This window comes from Apus apus, chromosome 5 (genome assembly GCF_020740795.1).
Source record: "Apus apus isolate bApuApu2 chromosome 5, bApuApu2.pri.cur, whole genome shotgun sequence".
In the NCBI taxonomy this organism is placed as follows: Eukaryota; Metazoa; Chordata; class Aves; order Apodiformes; family Apodidae; genus Apus; species Apus apus.
Window position 1 is genome coordinate 11174748 of NC_067286.1, and position 15643 is coordinate 11190390.

General features: G+C 46.1%; 1 protein-coding gene and 1 long non-coding RNA gene across 2 annotated transcripts in view; one reads left to right on the forward strand and one right to left on the reverse strand.

Moving 5' to 3' along the window:
- The first annotated feature begins 8177 nt into the window (after window positions 1-8177).
- LOC127385587 (uncharacterized) lies at window positions 8178-10074 on the forward strand. The gene is made up of 3 exons (XR_007889706.1): window positions 8178-8677; window positions 8962-9217; window positions 9974-10074. It is a non-coding gene; the product is annotated as an uncharacterized LOC127385587 (long non-coding RNA).
- A 1492-nt stretch (window positions 10075-11566) lies between these two features.
- The window catches only part of SWAP70 (switching B cell complex subunit SWAP70), a 39749-nt gene continuing 35672 nt past the window's right edge, over window positions 11567-15643 (reverse strand). The window contains exons 11-12 of the mRNA XM_051621436.1: window positions 14385-14481; window positions 11567-13647 (exon numbers count right to left, since the gene is read on the reverse strand). Of these exons, the coding sequence (XP_051477396.1) occupies window positions 13529-13647; window positions 14385-14481 (216 nt within the window). The 3' untranslated portion in view covers window positions 11567-13528. The remainder of the gene's footprint in view (window positions 13648-14384; window positions 14482-15643) is intronic.

Consider the following 15643-nt stretch of genomic DNA (forward strand, 5'->3'; position numbering starts at 1 on the left):
TTCACAGTATGCAATTACTGAAGTCTATTTCTCCTTTTAAGTCCTATATTGCAGATATTTTTAGGAGTCAAGGGAAACTCTTGTCCATCCTCAAAATCTCCTCATGCCATTCTTCACTAAGGTGCAGAAAGGCTTCAGGACCTTGTCAGATGCTTTCAGCACACACCTGCATGGACCAGCCAGCTCCAGGAGCCAGTCCAGCTCCAGGTTTCCACCCAACAAGATGTCCTCCATCACCCAGGGCAGCAGCAGCAGCAGGCTTTCCTTGCCCACAGCAGCATCTCAGCTTACCTCTGTGAGTCATGCATCATGGGAGGGCATCTCTTAAGCATAAATGGGATGTTTAATAAACCTGAGGTTTTCTAATCTTTAGATGTTTACAGCTGTTCACAAAGGACAAAATACATAGTCCAGCATGATCAGCTACGTGCTGGGAAAAAATACATAGTGTTGAAGCATTGTACTTGAGGAGGTCCAGGATCTCTCAGTGGGTTCTCTGGCAGGAACTGAATTCATATTCAATTCATACTCAATTCATGCTCTTCATATTTTTCTAGGTAAAATGTGAGAAGTTTATCTAGTAATAGAGCCTGTTGAATACAGAGCAGCCTGAAGTCTTGTAACACCCCCTGCACACACATGCCTGTGTTGCAAGTAGAAATACCATGTTTAAGAAATGGGGAATGTCTTTATTTCTGCTATTAATCCCTTTGCCCTACCAATAACTCTTGTCTTCCCACCATGGAAATTGTCACTCTGTGGATACATGGCTGAAGGTATTTATATATTTCTTTATTTGAAACTGCTCTCCCTGGAGAAAGGGATGCTGTAAGTGTGTGGGTGCTTAGACCCCAGCAGGGGATGTTGGGAGCTGCAGGTCCTGATCTTTGCTGTGCTGGCTCCATGAGGCATGGATATGTAAAGCCTTTTGGTATGTGCTGCTGCATGAAATACATGTGCAAGCATGATGTGGCACATGGGGGTGCAGGAGCATCTCTTCGAGAACTCTTGTGTTTGGTTTGCTGGCAATATTGCTCCTGTGAAGAAACTTTTAGTTGCTTCCCACCTCTATTTGTTTATCTGTAAAATGGGAACAGGGAAGTTCCAAGAGGACCCAGAGCTAAATGTTTGATTATTCATAACTTTTGCATTCCCTTGAGACTATAAGCTGTAAATCTCTGAAGCTGCATACCAGCCTTTCTGTGGTTTTAGTATCAGGGGAGCCCCTTTTCCAAACATGCTGCTGTATTCTCCTGGCATTTTGTTTGGTGGCAAGCCTGTGTTCAGCCCTTGGCATGCAGAGTCTCAGCACCTAGACCCCACGTGTGCAGATCCACTATTTTTTCTCTATGAAGTTTGTCTTGCTGGGGTCTGCACATTAACCATTGGAGGCAGGAAGGTGCCTAGCATGTTCACTATGCTTTTGAGGTGCAGAAAGCAGCATTTAGCAGAGCTGGACTCCACTGTTTGCTGGGGCACAGCCCTGACATGCACAGGCAGTGGCCCCCTCCCAGCATGAGCACACAGGGCCATTCATGGCAGGGGCTGTGGGCATGCACAGTGCCTCCCAAACCAGCTGGAAGGTCAGTCATGTCACCCTATGCCTCTTGGTAACAGGCCCTGATGCATTACCATCAGCTCCTGGGAGGCTGTGACATTTGAGCTTATGCTGGCTGCCCCAGCACAGGGAGGTCAAACAAGTTGAATTACTCTTCAAATTAGCTGGATACGGCTTTGATCGCTGTCCATTTGAGACCTTGTGTGTGTTAGCTGGAAAAATGCATGACACGTTCCAGCCACCTCCTGCAGCTCGGGGAGCGGTGATGCCACTGGCAAACGCTGCACTTGCTGAGCGTTATTTCGCTGGAAAGTTATCGCTGAAGCATGTCCTCTGTCCAGAACAATCTCAGCTGCACTGGGCCTGTCTTGTACAGATGTTAATTCCTTGCGATTATCTTTACAAGTTCCAACAGCATAGTAAGCTGCAGTAAAGAGGGGATATATTCAATTTAAGCAATGAGATTATTATGCTCTGAATAAAGCCACTTTTTTTAATAATTACCTCTCTACCGTGACTTTAAATTCAAACAGCTGGACAGGCTCTGCTCTTTATTAATTTCCTTAGATCCTTTGGCACGAAGCCCTCAATTCCTGTGATGTAATGGTATAAAAAGTTGGCTCCTGCCTGAGCTTCCACCCACAAGTTCTAAATTTGGAGCATGGCAAATTTCTGCAGATTCCAGAGACAGGCTATGCTCAAGACGTGCTGATGCCTTCAGTCCCATCCTATTGCACCAAACAACAAGATTGTGTGCTTTTTATAACTGGGATCATAAATATGACTCAGATGCACATGTTGTCTATGTAAGCACTTGGGGTTGGCTATCACTTTATGGCACTGGGAAGAAGCCAATCCAAATAAAAATTGTTTTGAGTAAATATTACATTTCTAGAGCATGAATAACTTTCCTCTGCAGCCAATGTGTCACTAATGGGAATAAGGAAGAAGACAGGGTGGGAGGAAAGCAGTAACTAAATCATCCCACTAAACACAGACAGTCTGCAGCAAGACCTGTTGTTTCAACTCATCTGGGGTGTAATATCCCAGATAATTCGTAGCAGGTCTCAGCAAGGCCACAAGTGATGGAAATAAAAATAGCTGTGTAGTTCAGCACCATCCTGCTGCATGGGTCTCTCCTGGGTGGGATCTCCACGAGTGGTATGTAAAACAGGCAACCAAAGAACCAAGTGTCCTCCTCTCCCCCACTCCCAAATGTGCAGAGGCTCAAACATGTGGATTGCTCCACAGAGATCAGTGTTGCTACTCACATGCTCAGTGCTAAGCATGTGCATGTGTCTGTTCAGGATCCGGGCCAAAAGGAAGGATAAGTTTTTCATCCTGTGATTTTGGGACCCTGGGGGATGTTTGCATTGCAGAACAAGGGGAAACAGAAAACGAGCCCACATGTAGCTTTGTGCTGCTGCACCAGAAGGCAGACCAGCTTATCAGCATCTCTCTGGGACAGTCATACCCCACCCCACCACCAGCGTGCCACCCCTGCAGAGCTGGTCAGCGTGGCTCCTGGGCCTGCTCCAGCTCTTCCAGCCGCCCCCACATCCAGAATCCCCAATCATTCCTGCCCTTGAGCAGTGCTCAGTGAGTAGTTTATGAAGGGCTTCATCTACCTGAAATGCAAAGAGGTAAGAGCAATGCTCTCTCTGTCAGAAATTCTCAGGAAACATTCCCTGATAAAAGGAGACCACGTCTCCTCAGTAGCCAGCTGGAAATAACAAGTGAGAGTCTAGCTTTGAAAATCATGGGCATGTAATCCTGAGCATTGTGCATGCCTTCATGTTGCACCTGTGAGCTTTCAGATATCAGGTAAGTGCTTTCCTGAACTTTGCTGTCTTTTTCTTTTTTATAGGCTTTTTTGGTATAAGGAAGAAACCACCTTTAAAAGAGGCGTCCAGACAGGAAGCAACAATGTTCCCAGAGGATTTCTGAGTCAAACAAGAGAGCAACTGGCTTCTCCAAGTGCACGTTTCAGAGATCCCTAAAGCATGCTGCTGCAGACTTGGAGCAGGTGAGTGAGGAGGCGTCAATAACACTCGATATTCTCATGTCCCAGCCGTCCCTATCAGAAGTGCTTGAAGAGCTTTTCTGTGCAGTGGGCTGGACTAGGACTTGCAGATAAAATGTTTCAAGGGCTGCGAGCCCTGCAATAACAACCAAGTCAGCAACCCTGTACCTCAAGGGGCTTGAGCTGAGAAATCAGTGCCGATTTGCCCAGCTAAGGCAGCTTTGAGTGTGTTTCCAAAATCTGGGTGATAAGTCTTTTTTCTGTGCCTTGGAAGCTGCCAGTGGTCAGTGTCTGCCAGGAGAGCAGCCCAAGCAGTGTACTAGGGACCAACTCCCTCCCCTTTGTAATGCATTTTACAATTCAAAGAAACTTTTGGAACATAAAAATATGTTTTTACATATGAGAGCTCCTAAATTGTTAGAACAGTTAGAAAACCCTAATCGCCTATAGTAGCCAAGAAAAAAAAAAAAAAAACAAACAGCAAAGAAAACACTTTAGATTGCAGAATTAACAAAACTCGGAGCTGAAGATGGGTTTCCAAGACCAAAAATACATTCAGGGAGACCTGTTTTTCCTGCAAGCTTAACACAAATTCTCAAGCCTTCAACAAGTAGCCTTCAGCCTATCTGCAAAACTTTTTGCTCTGAGTTGCAGAGCTTAAGCTCTAAATAATGTCCAGAGATGCAACATCAAGGTTGGTCATGTTTAGATTTACCCCAGGATGTTTCTGGAACTCCACATGCAGAAGGGAGGGAAAAACCTACCTGGGATTGGTTCAGCAGCCTGAATTAGGGATGACAAAAGAGGGCTTGGCTGGAGCATAGTGTGACGTGATGACTACTGGCTTAATTTTTCCTGACACTTTGGGGGTAGCTACATGGTGATTTAGCTCCAGTTAATTAGAGAACTAAAGGCTGCTTCAATTATGCATTTGTTACCCAAGAGCTCAGAGGAGGTTTTCTGGCCACTAGGGATCATGTGTTTAAGGTAGAGGAGGAGGTAGAGCTGCACCTGCCAGGTGATGCCAGGGGCCTCTGGTCACGCAGGGGCTGCCATGGTACACATGGCCCTTTCCAAGGCCTCATGCAGCAATCTCTGATTTGCACCTTGTGGACAAGATTTCAGTTTATCACTGAACCCCTAAAGAGCTCTCTTTTTAGTGATAGCTGAGTATTTTGCAGATGTCTCTGTGCTTTTTTTTAGTGGGTAAATAACACTCACGTTTCATCAATGAGCAGCTGCGGCATAAGGAGGTTAAGGGACCTGACAAAGCTGATAGTAAGTCAAATTGTTTGAAATTTTGTAGCTCTGAAATACCATCTTTCTAAAACAGGAAACCCTCTCAGGAGTATTAGGTTTTCATTAAAATAACAGTTCAAACCTGTCGATCTTGATATATCAGGAAAAAAAGGAATGTTGAAAATGTGAGAGTTAGCTTAGTCTCTCTTAAACTAAACCACCAGGTTCACGTTCCTGTGGAGAAACAAATACCCTGCAGGCATCATGGTGTCTTTGATTTATTTTTGGAAGCTGAAAACTCCCCCTTTTGGTGTCTGAGCTAAGAAAAAATAAAAACAAGGATTTTGTGGGCCAACAAAAAGCTTCTGGAGGAAAAATCCTCCAGTCCCACTTTTCAAGGGTTTATGACATGAGCAGTTAAGCTAATGTAATCCCAATTAGCCTCCCCTACATTTCAAAACTGGATTAAAGTTCGTAAGTCATTTAGGGAAAATGTTACCCAACAGAGTAAGTGTATGACTCCCAGATTAGTGTCAGGCTTTGCAGCTGTGGGCGCAGACCCTGGTTTCAGCCCCCTGAGTAAACCGGGGTAACCCAGGAGCACGGGAGGGGTGCGATGCAGTGAAGGTGGAAGCCCACCCAGCTGCGAGGACTGGCCTTGCTGGTCATCTGCCCTGCTCCTCGCTCTTTGTACTTTCGCCTCGGTGGCTTTGGTCCGGTGCTCCCTGCGCTTCCCGTGCCAGGGAGGAGCGGGTTTCCCTGCTGCCGGAGCGGTGTGCTGCTGCACGTACGCGGCGTGACGCCGCTCCCAGCTCATCGCTGAAAACCCCGCGCGCACCGCACCGCACCGCCGTGACTCTGCCTCCCCGGGCGGGCTCCGCAGACGTGCTGCCCGCCACGCTGCCCGCGGGCTGCCCCGCACGCCCGCGGTGTCCGGCTGCCATCTGCCGTCCGGCCCGGCCCGGCCGCGGCCCTGCGCCAGTGGCAACCTCTGGGCTGCGTCCAAGCCGTGAGCGAATCCTGCCCAGACTCACCAGGGCCCCCCGCCGTGGTATCTCCCGCATTCCTGCGGCAGATCTGGTATTTCTTATTGTTCTCCCCTCTCCGGGGGAGCGGCTGCAGCTGCCGGGCCGGCCTGCTGGGGCAGGAGCTGGCGGGCTCCAGTGCTGCGGGTCCCAGAACTAGCCGGGGGCTTTGGAAAAATCCTGTCAGGCTTCTCGCCCTGCTTCGGCACACAGGGAGTTGGCCCTGATCAGGAGGGGAGAGATAAAAGTGAGAAAAGGAGAAGAAACTGGAGGAGCAGCGAGGGGTCGTGCAGCGGCGCGGGCCCGGGGCTTCTGCTGGGGTGGCAGCAGGGCTGGGGTGGCAGCAGGGCTGGGTCATCGGCAGGAGTGACCGGGCAGAGCGGGGTGAGGAGGGAAAGCAGAGACACGGCTGTCTTCGAAGCTGGGCAGGACTGGTCCCTGCTCTGCAGCCACCAGAAACGGTGGGGAGCGGCCTGGCCCATGGTGGCTTGGCACCCGTTGTGGTTTTGTTTTTCCGTTTTCCTTTGGTGAGCTGTTCTGCCAGGATGGTTCTCTTACTACATCCCATGCCTGCACCAAGGCCGTGGCTGCCCAGCCCCTGGAAATGTCATTTCAAGGAAGGTATGTTGTAGGTTTCTCCTGCTGACAGGGAGGATTTGCTGGCCAGAGGTGGCCTGGGAGCAGCTGTGGGTTTGGCTCTTGCCATCTGCAATGGTGACAGTGAAAGGAGCACGCAAGAGCACAGGCAGGCGAGTTTCTTTTGCAAGTGGGGCCACATACAATCATGCTGCAAGACCAGGTGTGGGGTGATGGTTGTTTCTGTTGAACCATCTCTCCAGGATGTTCCATGGGCCAGCAGTAACCCCCTTGGGCACTGTGCAGTCCTCACAGGCAGGCAATGGCAAAGCAGCAAGCACCGAAGATGCTACCTCCATCCCCACAGGGAGCAGCCCCCCCGGGCTCCACCACACTGCTTGCTTCTTGGGGAGAACTTGTGTGTGAGCAGGCTGTACTGCTCCCCCTTCCCCGTAATTTCCCACCTTATCAAAAAAGCAGCCCAAGGCCAACAGAGTCTTTCTGGCAGGGGGGAAAGGCTGGCTGTGAAATGAGGTCTGCTCCTCCCTCACAGGCACGTGTGGCCATCACCTTCGTGGCTTGGAAAGAGCAAAAGGGCCCAATAGTAAAGGAAACAGGTGGGAGAAGGCTGCTCCAAATGCAAAATTTCTCACAGCTATGCTATGGGATAATCTTTCTAAAGGTGTCTAAGCAAAATCTGACCTTAAATAGGTTTTTAAGTGTTGTTGGTTTTTTTTCCTTTTTTAGTCAGGACCGCTGAAACAATGCCTTGGAGGACCTGGGCTTCTCCAGCACTTGCATGATGTGTTGGGGCTGAGCTGCTCAGGCTCCTTTGGAGTGGAAAGAGAAATCCCTGTGCTCTGGTAGGCATTGAAACAGTTAATAAATGTCAACACCAAGGAAGAACAGGCTGCTTTAGAAACTGTCTCATGTCAATGCTTGAGCTTTTAGTCGCCTCTGAGATACTAACGTGTTTAAATTAGACTTGTTGGTCAAGTTAGGTGAAAGAACATGGGTTCCTTGTGCAATTCAGGGTGAGAGCAGCTGACACAAACCTGTGAGACTTGTGCTCAAACATCCTCACAAACACCCTGGTAGGTTCCTTGTGTAGAAATCTGCATTGCCTGAGCAATTCACTGGCATGTGCTCAGACAATAGGTGACACGAGGAAACAGCAGGTGAGTGCTTGCACGAAGACACTAGGCCTGGGTTCTGTAAAAACTGTTTGTGTGCTGTAGCCATGGCAAGTAACTCCATTAATTAGCAGTGATACTAATAACAGCTTATAGACCTGGTGCTTGAGCAAGCGCTTTTGATAGGGAGAAGAGCTTTATGAGCAATGAGCACACTAAGGTAGGAAGGGTTATTTTGTTATGCTTGTTTTATTTAATAAGGGATTTAATACAATGTCCAATGGAGAAAAGTGAGTGTAATTGTTCTGGAGTTTGTGATGTATTTATTTTTTTCTGGTTATGAACATTCTGCCCAGTCTGCCATGGGTTTTCCTCTGGCCAGCTCCTCATATCCGTTGACATTGCCTCTGTCAGGCTGAAGGATCTGAAAGAAGTGGGGAGAGGGGCTCTTGTCAAGCAGTCTTTCCAGGATTTTACTCATAGGTGTTAAAACCTGCCTCTTCAAATCTCCCTCTCAAGGCTTTTCAAAATGTTTTTATCTTTTGTTTTGCATCATATTGTTCCAATTATAATTTCTTTTGGAAGTGAGAGGCAGCTACCTTTTTCAAGAACTTTTTTTTAACTGAAGTGTGAAGACAACCACTGGCCTTTCCCTTTTTTGAAAAATTTGTGCTTTTGACATACCCAGAAGGCCAGTTCATAGAAAAATGCTTTTCTGCCCTTTTGCTTCCCTGACACTTCCAAGTAGTCAAAATTCACAGTGAAACCCAATGGATGAACATCACAGTAGTCTCTAAATTCATGTAGTGTTACAAGTTTTCCGTTTGTGTTCTGTTTGGGAACTCAGGAGCACATTAACAGTAGCAGGAGTCCTCAAGACATGATGTCAGTATGGCTGGTCTCTTTTTTTTTCTTTTCTTGCCCTCCTCCTTTGTGACTTGCAGCAGTTAGTCTGGGTCCTGCTCCCAGAAGAGGAACACGTGTGACCTGACACATTACACATTCTTCTCAGCCCCACTCCTGCCAGCCTCAGGGCTTTTTTATCCTGCAAGTCAGTGACCACGTAGGAGATGAAGGACAATGAGGCATGTACACGAGGCTCCTGGGAAAACACTGTTTGCAGGTAAGTAACCTTCCTTCCCTGTTTTTGGCCTTGCCTTGCTGGGTTCCCATTAGGAAAGCTGTATGGCAGCCCAAGCTTTGTGCTGTAGCTGACAGCTTGCTGGATGATGCATCCAGCTGTACACATTATCTTTCCATGGTGCAGTGGGGATGGTTGGTTTGGTTCTTGGGGTCTGTTTGTTTGGGGTTTTGTTTTTTAATATGCCTGAATTAGCTCTAAGGCTCTGAGCATAAACTTAGCCTAGGCCAGGGGTAACTCTCATACTGCAAAATCCTTTTTCCAAGGCTCCCAGGACGTCTGTGAGAGCAGAGGTGCTGAGCTGAGCTAAGAGAAGAACCGCATTGCCTCATGAACCGAAGGGCAGCGACGTGCTACACAGACTGCAGCGAGGGACTTCGGATACAGCAGGAGACCTGGCTCACTGAGCATTCGTCCAGCCTTTGTACATCGTTGTACCTCTCTCTTGCACACGGCTGCTGCAGCGTGGAAGGGGAATGAAGCTGGAGGGTGGTTTCCATCATCCCGGGACGCATCCACGGCGTGAGTAAAACCCCCGCTGGCCCTGCAGGCTGGGGCGCTGCAGCCTGAGCAGCCACCAGATGGCGGCTGGAGCCCAGGGATGGGCCGAGCTGTGCTCCCGGGCCGGGCCGGCACCGCCCCCGCAGCCGCACAGCCCGGCTGATCAAGAGAACAACCAGTCTAAAGAGAGGCACAGCGTTCAAATAACCAGCAGAGTGCAGGCGGAGTTGGGAAGTCCCTAACTGATGAGTGGGGAAACTAAAATCGTGCTAGTGTTGCAGGAGATTTTAACAGAGACGACAACTTCATGGCACACTGTAATTCTTCTTTTCTGTGTCCTGTGTTTTACAATTACCCCCTCTCTCCGAAGCTGCTAAAAGATCTTACAGGTATCTCCTTTCGTGCCCATGCACTGGTTTGCCCAAAAGTTGGTTACTCAACTGCTTGACATATTCAGGATAAAAATCAGCAGGTACAGTTCTAGAAGGCTCTGACTGACTGAAGTGTTGCTTCTTTTGGGGTTGGGCCTACTGCCACTCTAGGGTAGCAGATACTCTCCTAACACACTGTTTCTTTCATGGCTGTTCATGCAGGAAAGGTAAACAGAAGCCATATGAGTTGCTGGAAACCCGCCTGTTACAGTTTGGGAATGTGTGAATAAGGATGCAACAGCCTCATAAATCAGCTCCATAGAATGGTCATAAGGAAAAAAGTCCAGTCTGTCTTACAAGAAAAAAAGACAAAAAAACCAAACATGGTGCTGATATTGGTTTGCAGGATTGTTCCAGCAGCAGCAGCAGATGAACCTGAACCTGGCGGCCGAACTGAGCCCTCCAGTGCATCTACAGAGGAGCAGCAGGTGCAGGTTTCTGGCCTCTGTGCAGGTGAGCCTGAGGTGGGGGGAGGTGTGAGGCTGGACAGTGCTGCATGGCTTGGCAGGGTGGGACAGAGATGTCCATAGCATCCCATTCCTCTGCGGATATCCTCACCATTAGCTGTCTCCTTGGTTTCTTGGCATAGGAGTGCTGTATGGGATCACTGGAAATGACACAGCACCAGGGGTGCAGTTTTCCATGCTCCATGCTTTCATGGGATGTGATGACTCTGACTCACAGCTCTTATGTTCTCTTTGAACGCTGTGTTTAGTGTAGCTTTAATGGACTTAGCCTAAAGTGGTATGTTTGCTCAGTTGGTTACTTTTTAAACCAGCCACTTCCCCCACTTCTGCTGTGCAGCACATCACACAAAGCTTTCTGAATTTGTCAGTGCCAGTGGGGACAACAAAGCTAAAAAGGAGCCTTGGCTCATTTCCTCCTCTGATAGTGACTAATAACTCACAACAGATATATGCAGATGACATTTTAAGGAAGGCTGTTTTGCCTGCGGAGGCACATGACTATGTGCCAAGTACCCTCACTCTGCAGATGGTGTCCCCCCCATCATGCTCTGCAACTCCCTGAAAGGAGGTTCCAGCAAGGTGGGTGTCAGTCTCTTCTCCCAAGTGACAAGTGATAGCACAAGAGGGAAGTGTCTCAAGTTGTGGCAGGTTTAGATTGGATATGAGGAAAAAATTCTTCACTGAAAGGGTCATCAGGCACTGGAGCAGGCTCCCCAGGGAAGTGGTTGAGTCCCTATCCCTGGAGGTATTTAAAAGATGTGTAGATGTGGTGCTTATGGACATGGTTTAGTGGTAGACTTGGCAGTGTGCTCAGTGAACAGTCAGACTCCATGCTCTTAAAGGTCTTTTTCAACCAAAATTATTCTATGATAACATCAGACATTAGGAAGTTCTTTACTATGAGGGTAGTGAAACACTGGAACAGGTTTCCCAGAGACATGGTGGAGACATTCAAGGTCAGGCTTGAGGGAGCTCTGAGCAACCTGCTCTACTTGATTGAAGTGAAGATGTTCCAGGGGTGTTGGACTAGATGACCTTTAAAGGTCCCTTCTGACCCTACGCATACTATGACTCTGTCAGAGCAGGTCTGCCCCCTGCTCCCAGGCTAGCACTCTGAGCCTTGCTGTGTCACTGTAGAGGAAACTGTTCTACCAATTAATTTCCCACCTGGCAGGCTTTGTGGGAAACAGGTGCTGCCATTGAGCAATGGTGTCTGTCACAGCTGAGCATCATTACATGGTACCCAGGTGTACAGAGTATCAACATGGAAGAGAAGTGATGCTGTTAAGATAAATTATGCTGCATTATTTGTGTGACCATTGCCTTTGTTACGGCTTCACTTCAAATCACGTAACTCAGACCATTAAGAGAATATTTTTCCCATCACAGTGATAGTTCCTCCACCACTTACTGGATTTTGAACTCCAGTAACCCAAAAGAAACCCATGCAAAAACACCAAATAATTCAGAAATGTAAATGACTCTGTATTACTTTATTAAATAGCCAATTCTAAAGAACAGTATAAAATATGAAAACATGCATCATTTGGTGTTCTTAAAAAACATTTGTCCAAAATAACAACTGTTAGAAAAATTAAGTTTAGCCCCAATTCCCACTCTGCTCTCCACATAAAAGATGTTTGGTAGTTATAAATACTGTTCCATCTCCTTTAAAGTTTAACGATGTATACATTAGTATTTCTATTGCAGGGTGGTTGTTTTTTTTTTTCACATTTCTTCTGTAAACATAATAAATTTTAAAAATGCCTTGTTAGCAATCTTAAGGAACTACTGCTTTCCTGTACAGTAAATACAAATAGGAAGATCCTGGATTTTCCTGCCATTCCAATCAGCACTCCATTTACTGAAATTAGTATAAAACTATAACCAGAGAATAAATGTCTGAGAGAATTCAGTATTTGAGTGAGTCTTAGTTAATAGGCAAATAAAATGCTACTGACTTCCAAACCTGAACAGCACTTCCATACAGCTTCCGCTGCTCTGAGCGCCACGTATCACAATGCTGTACATAAATGCACTGGTTTTCCCTCTGAAACATTCTCTTCTTATTTACTAAAAATAATTTAACATTTAGCTGAACTAAAAAGCAGGTGCTAAGAGATGGACATCCATGTTCAGTGTACATACAAAGGTCAGAACTAACAAAAGCCACGCTAATGGGCACCTGCTCTTATGGAGGGGGAAATTAGCTCTCAAGAGAGTCTGTACAGTTTAGCAAGAACATGATTTCACTTGGCAACAGACTGACTTGTTTGATGTGGGAGCTCTACAAAGCAACATCCCAGACTAGTTCCTTTTCCCTACAGAATCAGAAATAACTGGCTTTGTCCCTGGAAAACGTCTAAGGCAGAGCAGTAGGCTCTTTGGGAAGCCTCATCACTAGAAACGCTGAAATTATTTTATTGATGGAAATTCGTTTTTTTCTAAAGCACTATTGCTACATGTTTATAATTTTTTTCTAAAATAGAAGTATCAAATTTAGTTTTTGTCTTCCTTTTTTTTTTTGTTAACTCTGACCTCCTACTAAGAATAAGACAAAAGTGCTGCATCTAAAATGGTGGTACCTTATAGTCAGATTTCTTGCACAAGCATTGTCTTGATGCCGATGACATCTGGGCCTGTATGTGCTGTCATTTTCCATCCATTTGCTCCAGAAAAATGTAAGTCAAAACTGTGCATCTTTTGAACTATGAAGTAAACTCTCATGGGTGTGTTTTTTTTTGCATTTCTCAAGTATGAGGCAGTACAATAATCATCCTGCCTGACTACAGTGCCCAAATGTTTTAGGGCAGCATTTTCTACATGCCTATATCCAGTTCTTTTGTTTGGACTCCTGCAGACAGAGGAAACAGGACACACAATCTGAGCAGCCAGCAGGTACCCAGTGATGCCCTCACTAAGGAGGAATCTATTTGAGCACTAAGCACAGTGCAAAGAGTAACAGAGCAAAGACAAAAGGAGACTCAGTGGAAGGAAAGGTAATGCTCTTTCTCAGAGTTGCACAGAACCTCCAGGACTGATTTATCCTGTGTTTAAATTATACCAACTGAACCAATGAAACCTTCTCTCACTTTCTGGAAGGAGAGTGATGCTGCCTGATGGGTTAGATGCTGTCAGACTGTTACACAGTTGTTTCTATACTAGCCTGTCACAAGCTACATTTAAGTAAAAATTTTCAGTTGAAAAGTTTTGTATAAAAGATTTCTGCAAACATGAGGGAAAACAGCAAGTACTGTCAGACACCACATGTTGTAATCACTGAACTCTGAGCAGACGCTTCTATGTGGCAAACAGTATTTCCTGTGTAGAAAGGCCCAACCTGCTGAGCAAACTAAGACCTTTATAAGCGAGAAGCTGCTCTGTGCAAAGCAGAATGAACAAAGGTGGGCTTCTGTGCATCAACTGTATGTCAGCTACTGTTGTTCCTCAGAAGTGGCTTTTTTCCCTTTCCAGTTCTTTTGTCTTTGCTCCAGTTCAGCTTCAGTGAAGGCAGCTGGGCCCCAGTTGGTGATTAAGTGAGGATTCTTGGAGCCTGGAAGACAGAGCACAATACTTGAAACAGGCATTTCTGACAGGGACACCGCTCACACACCCGTGGTGGAACAGGCCTATTGTCACCTCAGGATGATTTGGTAAGTGCTGCCTTTGCTGTGCCCAGAAACCCTCTCAAAGGTGACCTGAGGATGCATCTAACCAGGGAGGGAGGCATGCCTGGTACACCATCAGAGAAGGTGCTTAGTGTGAGAAGTTGTCAACTGCTGCAATTTTTTGCATGCTTATCTCCCAACTTCAACCCCACCCCAAACAGTTGAATCTTAGCAAACCTCTCTTCTCCTTGGCCTCAGAGATGTCCTTGAAGGAAAGTGATGTCTCCAGCACTGTATTACAAAGCCACTTTCCTCAGGACTACTGTTAATTAAGGGAAGGAATTAAACTTGTCCCCCAAAATAAAATATTTTAGTTACCTTTGTTTTTGGCAACTAGCATTTATGCTAACTGCATTAAACACCCAAACTGTGCAATGTTCAGGTTGATCCTTGCTTTGTTTTAAACAAACAAACAAATAATAATACTTTAAAAAGTTGTTGTAGTAGGGTGAGTAAAGGTAAAAACTTGAACTTCATCAGCAGTTCTCACAAATGTGGTATTCACAGGCTGCCAAGAAACCAGTAAGCTTCAGGAAAAGACAGACTTTGGTACATCACTAGATTTAAGTATATGAGGCAGAATTAATACAATTTTTTTTTACCTTTTCTGCTGATAACTTACCGGGCTCTATTAGTCGAATTAATCCCTCATGATGAGCTACTTTATCTTTCCAACTCTTCGTGTTATTAGCTGCCATTTCCAACTTCTTTTTAACCTCCTGAAATAAGACACAGCCCACTTGAAAACAAGAACCACTTTACTCTCTCTGTTCATATTAGAAGAAAAAACATCCTTCTCAATCTAAATACAGAACCACATGAATTCAGCCACACTCTGGTGTAGACAGGAGAACTTTATTTCTAACCATGGTAACTGAGTGAGCCAGCAGCTGTATACAAGGAAGCTGTCAAACCAGAATCCAGAAATAACCAGGCTTTATAAGATTCTGTAGATGTGTGTAAGTAGGATCATTAAATGTAAGCTAGAAAAAGGACCCCTCCTGCTAAACCCAAGCAAGAGGTATTCTTCAATCTAAACCAGTACTTTGGGCAATTCCAAATGAAAGGCCAGAATGTTCAATTACTTCTAAAATAATGAGCCAGCTCCTGCAGTGACCTACTCCACTGTTTGTTTTGCGGATTTTGTTTTGTTTGGCTGGTTTTTTTAATGTCTGTTCTATTCAGCAATTCCTTTGGAGTAGTAAATTATGTTTCATGTACAAAGCCTGAGATGTCAGCTAAAAAAAAGTCAAGTATTAGCCAAAAGAAACCTAATGATGGCGTTAGATGTAACATCAACGCAGTAAGTTGTAATGTGGCCACAGCTGCCCTGCCTGGGCCCTCACATGCAGACACTGCAGCACTTGTGTTCTGTGCCAGCTGAGACAGCTTGTCCTTCCCACAGCTACCCTCAGCAGCACAGAGGCAGCATCAACACACTCCCTAGTTAAACAGAAATCCAATCATGTTTTGTTTCCTGACCTGAATACACACGGGATCAACACCTCCCTAAGCCCTAGAAAGTATGCAGCACTTCAGCCCCTGTACTCGCTGGATTCTGACTCTTACTTCTTCCAGGAATACAGCTACTGGCCTTCACCAAGAACTCAGGTGGAGCAGAGAGCAGGCCTTGCGTTGGGATGCAAGGCACTGCTACACACTGAGAAGCTGGGCTAGTTTCTAGCTATCCTTGACTTCAGTTCAGTGCTTAAATACCTTTTTGAGGAGCAAGGGCCTAGAGTAGCACATTGATTTTTAAGCTGTAGAAGACAATATTGCTCTGTGACATATCAAAACATTGCAAGAATAACTAATTCTAAAGCATAAGGCATTTAGTTAAGACAGCAATGGGACTGCATTAGAACAACTATTAGTCCACAG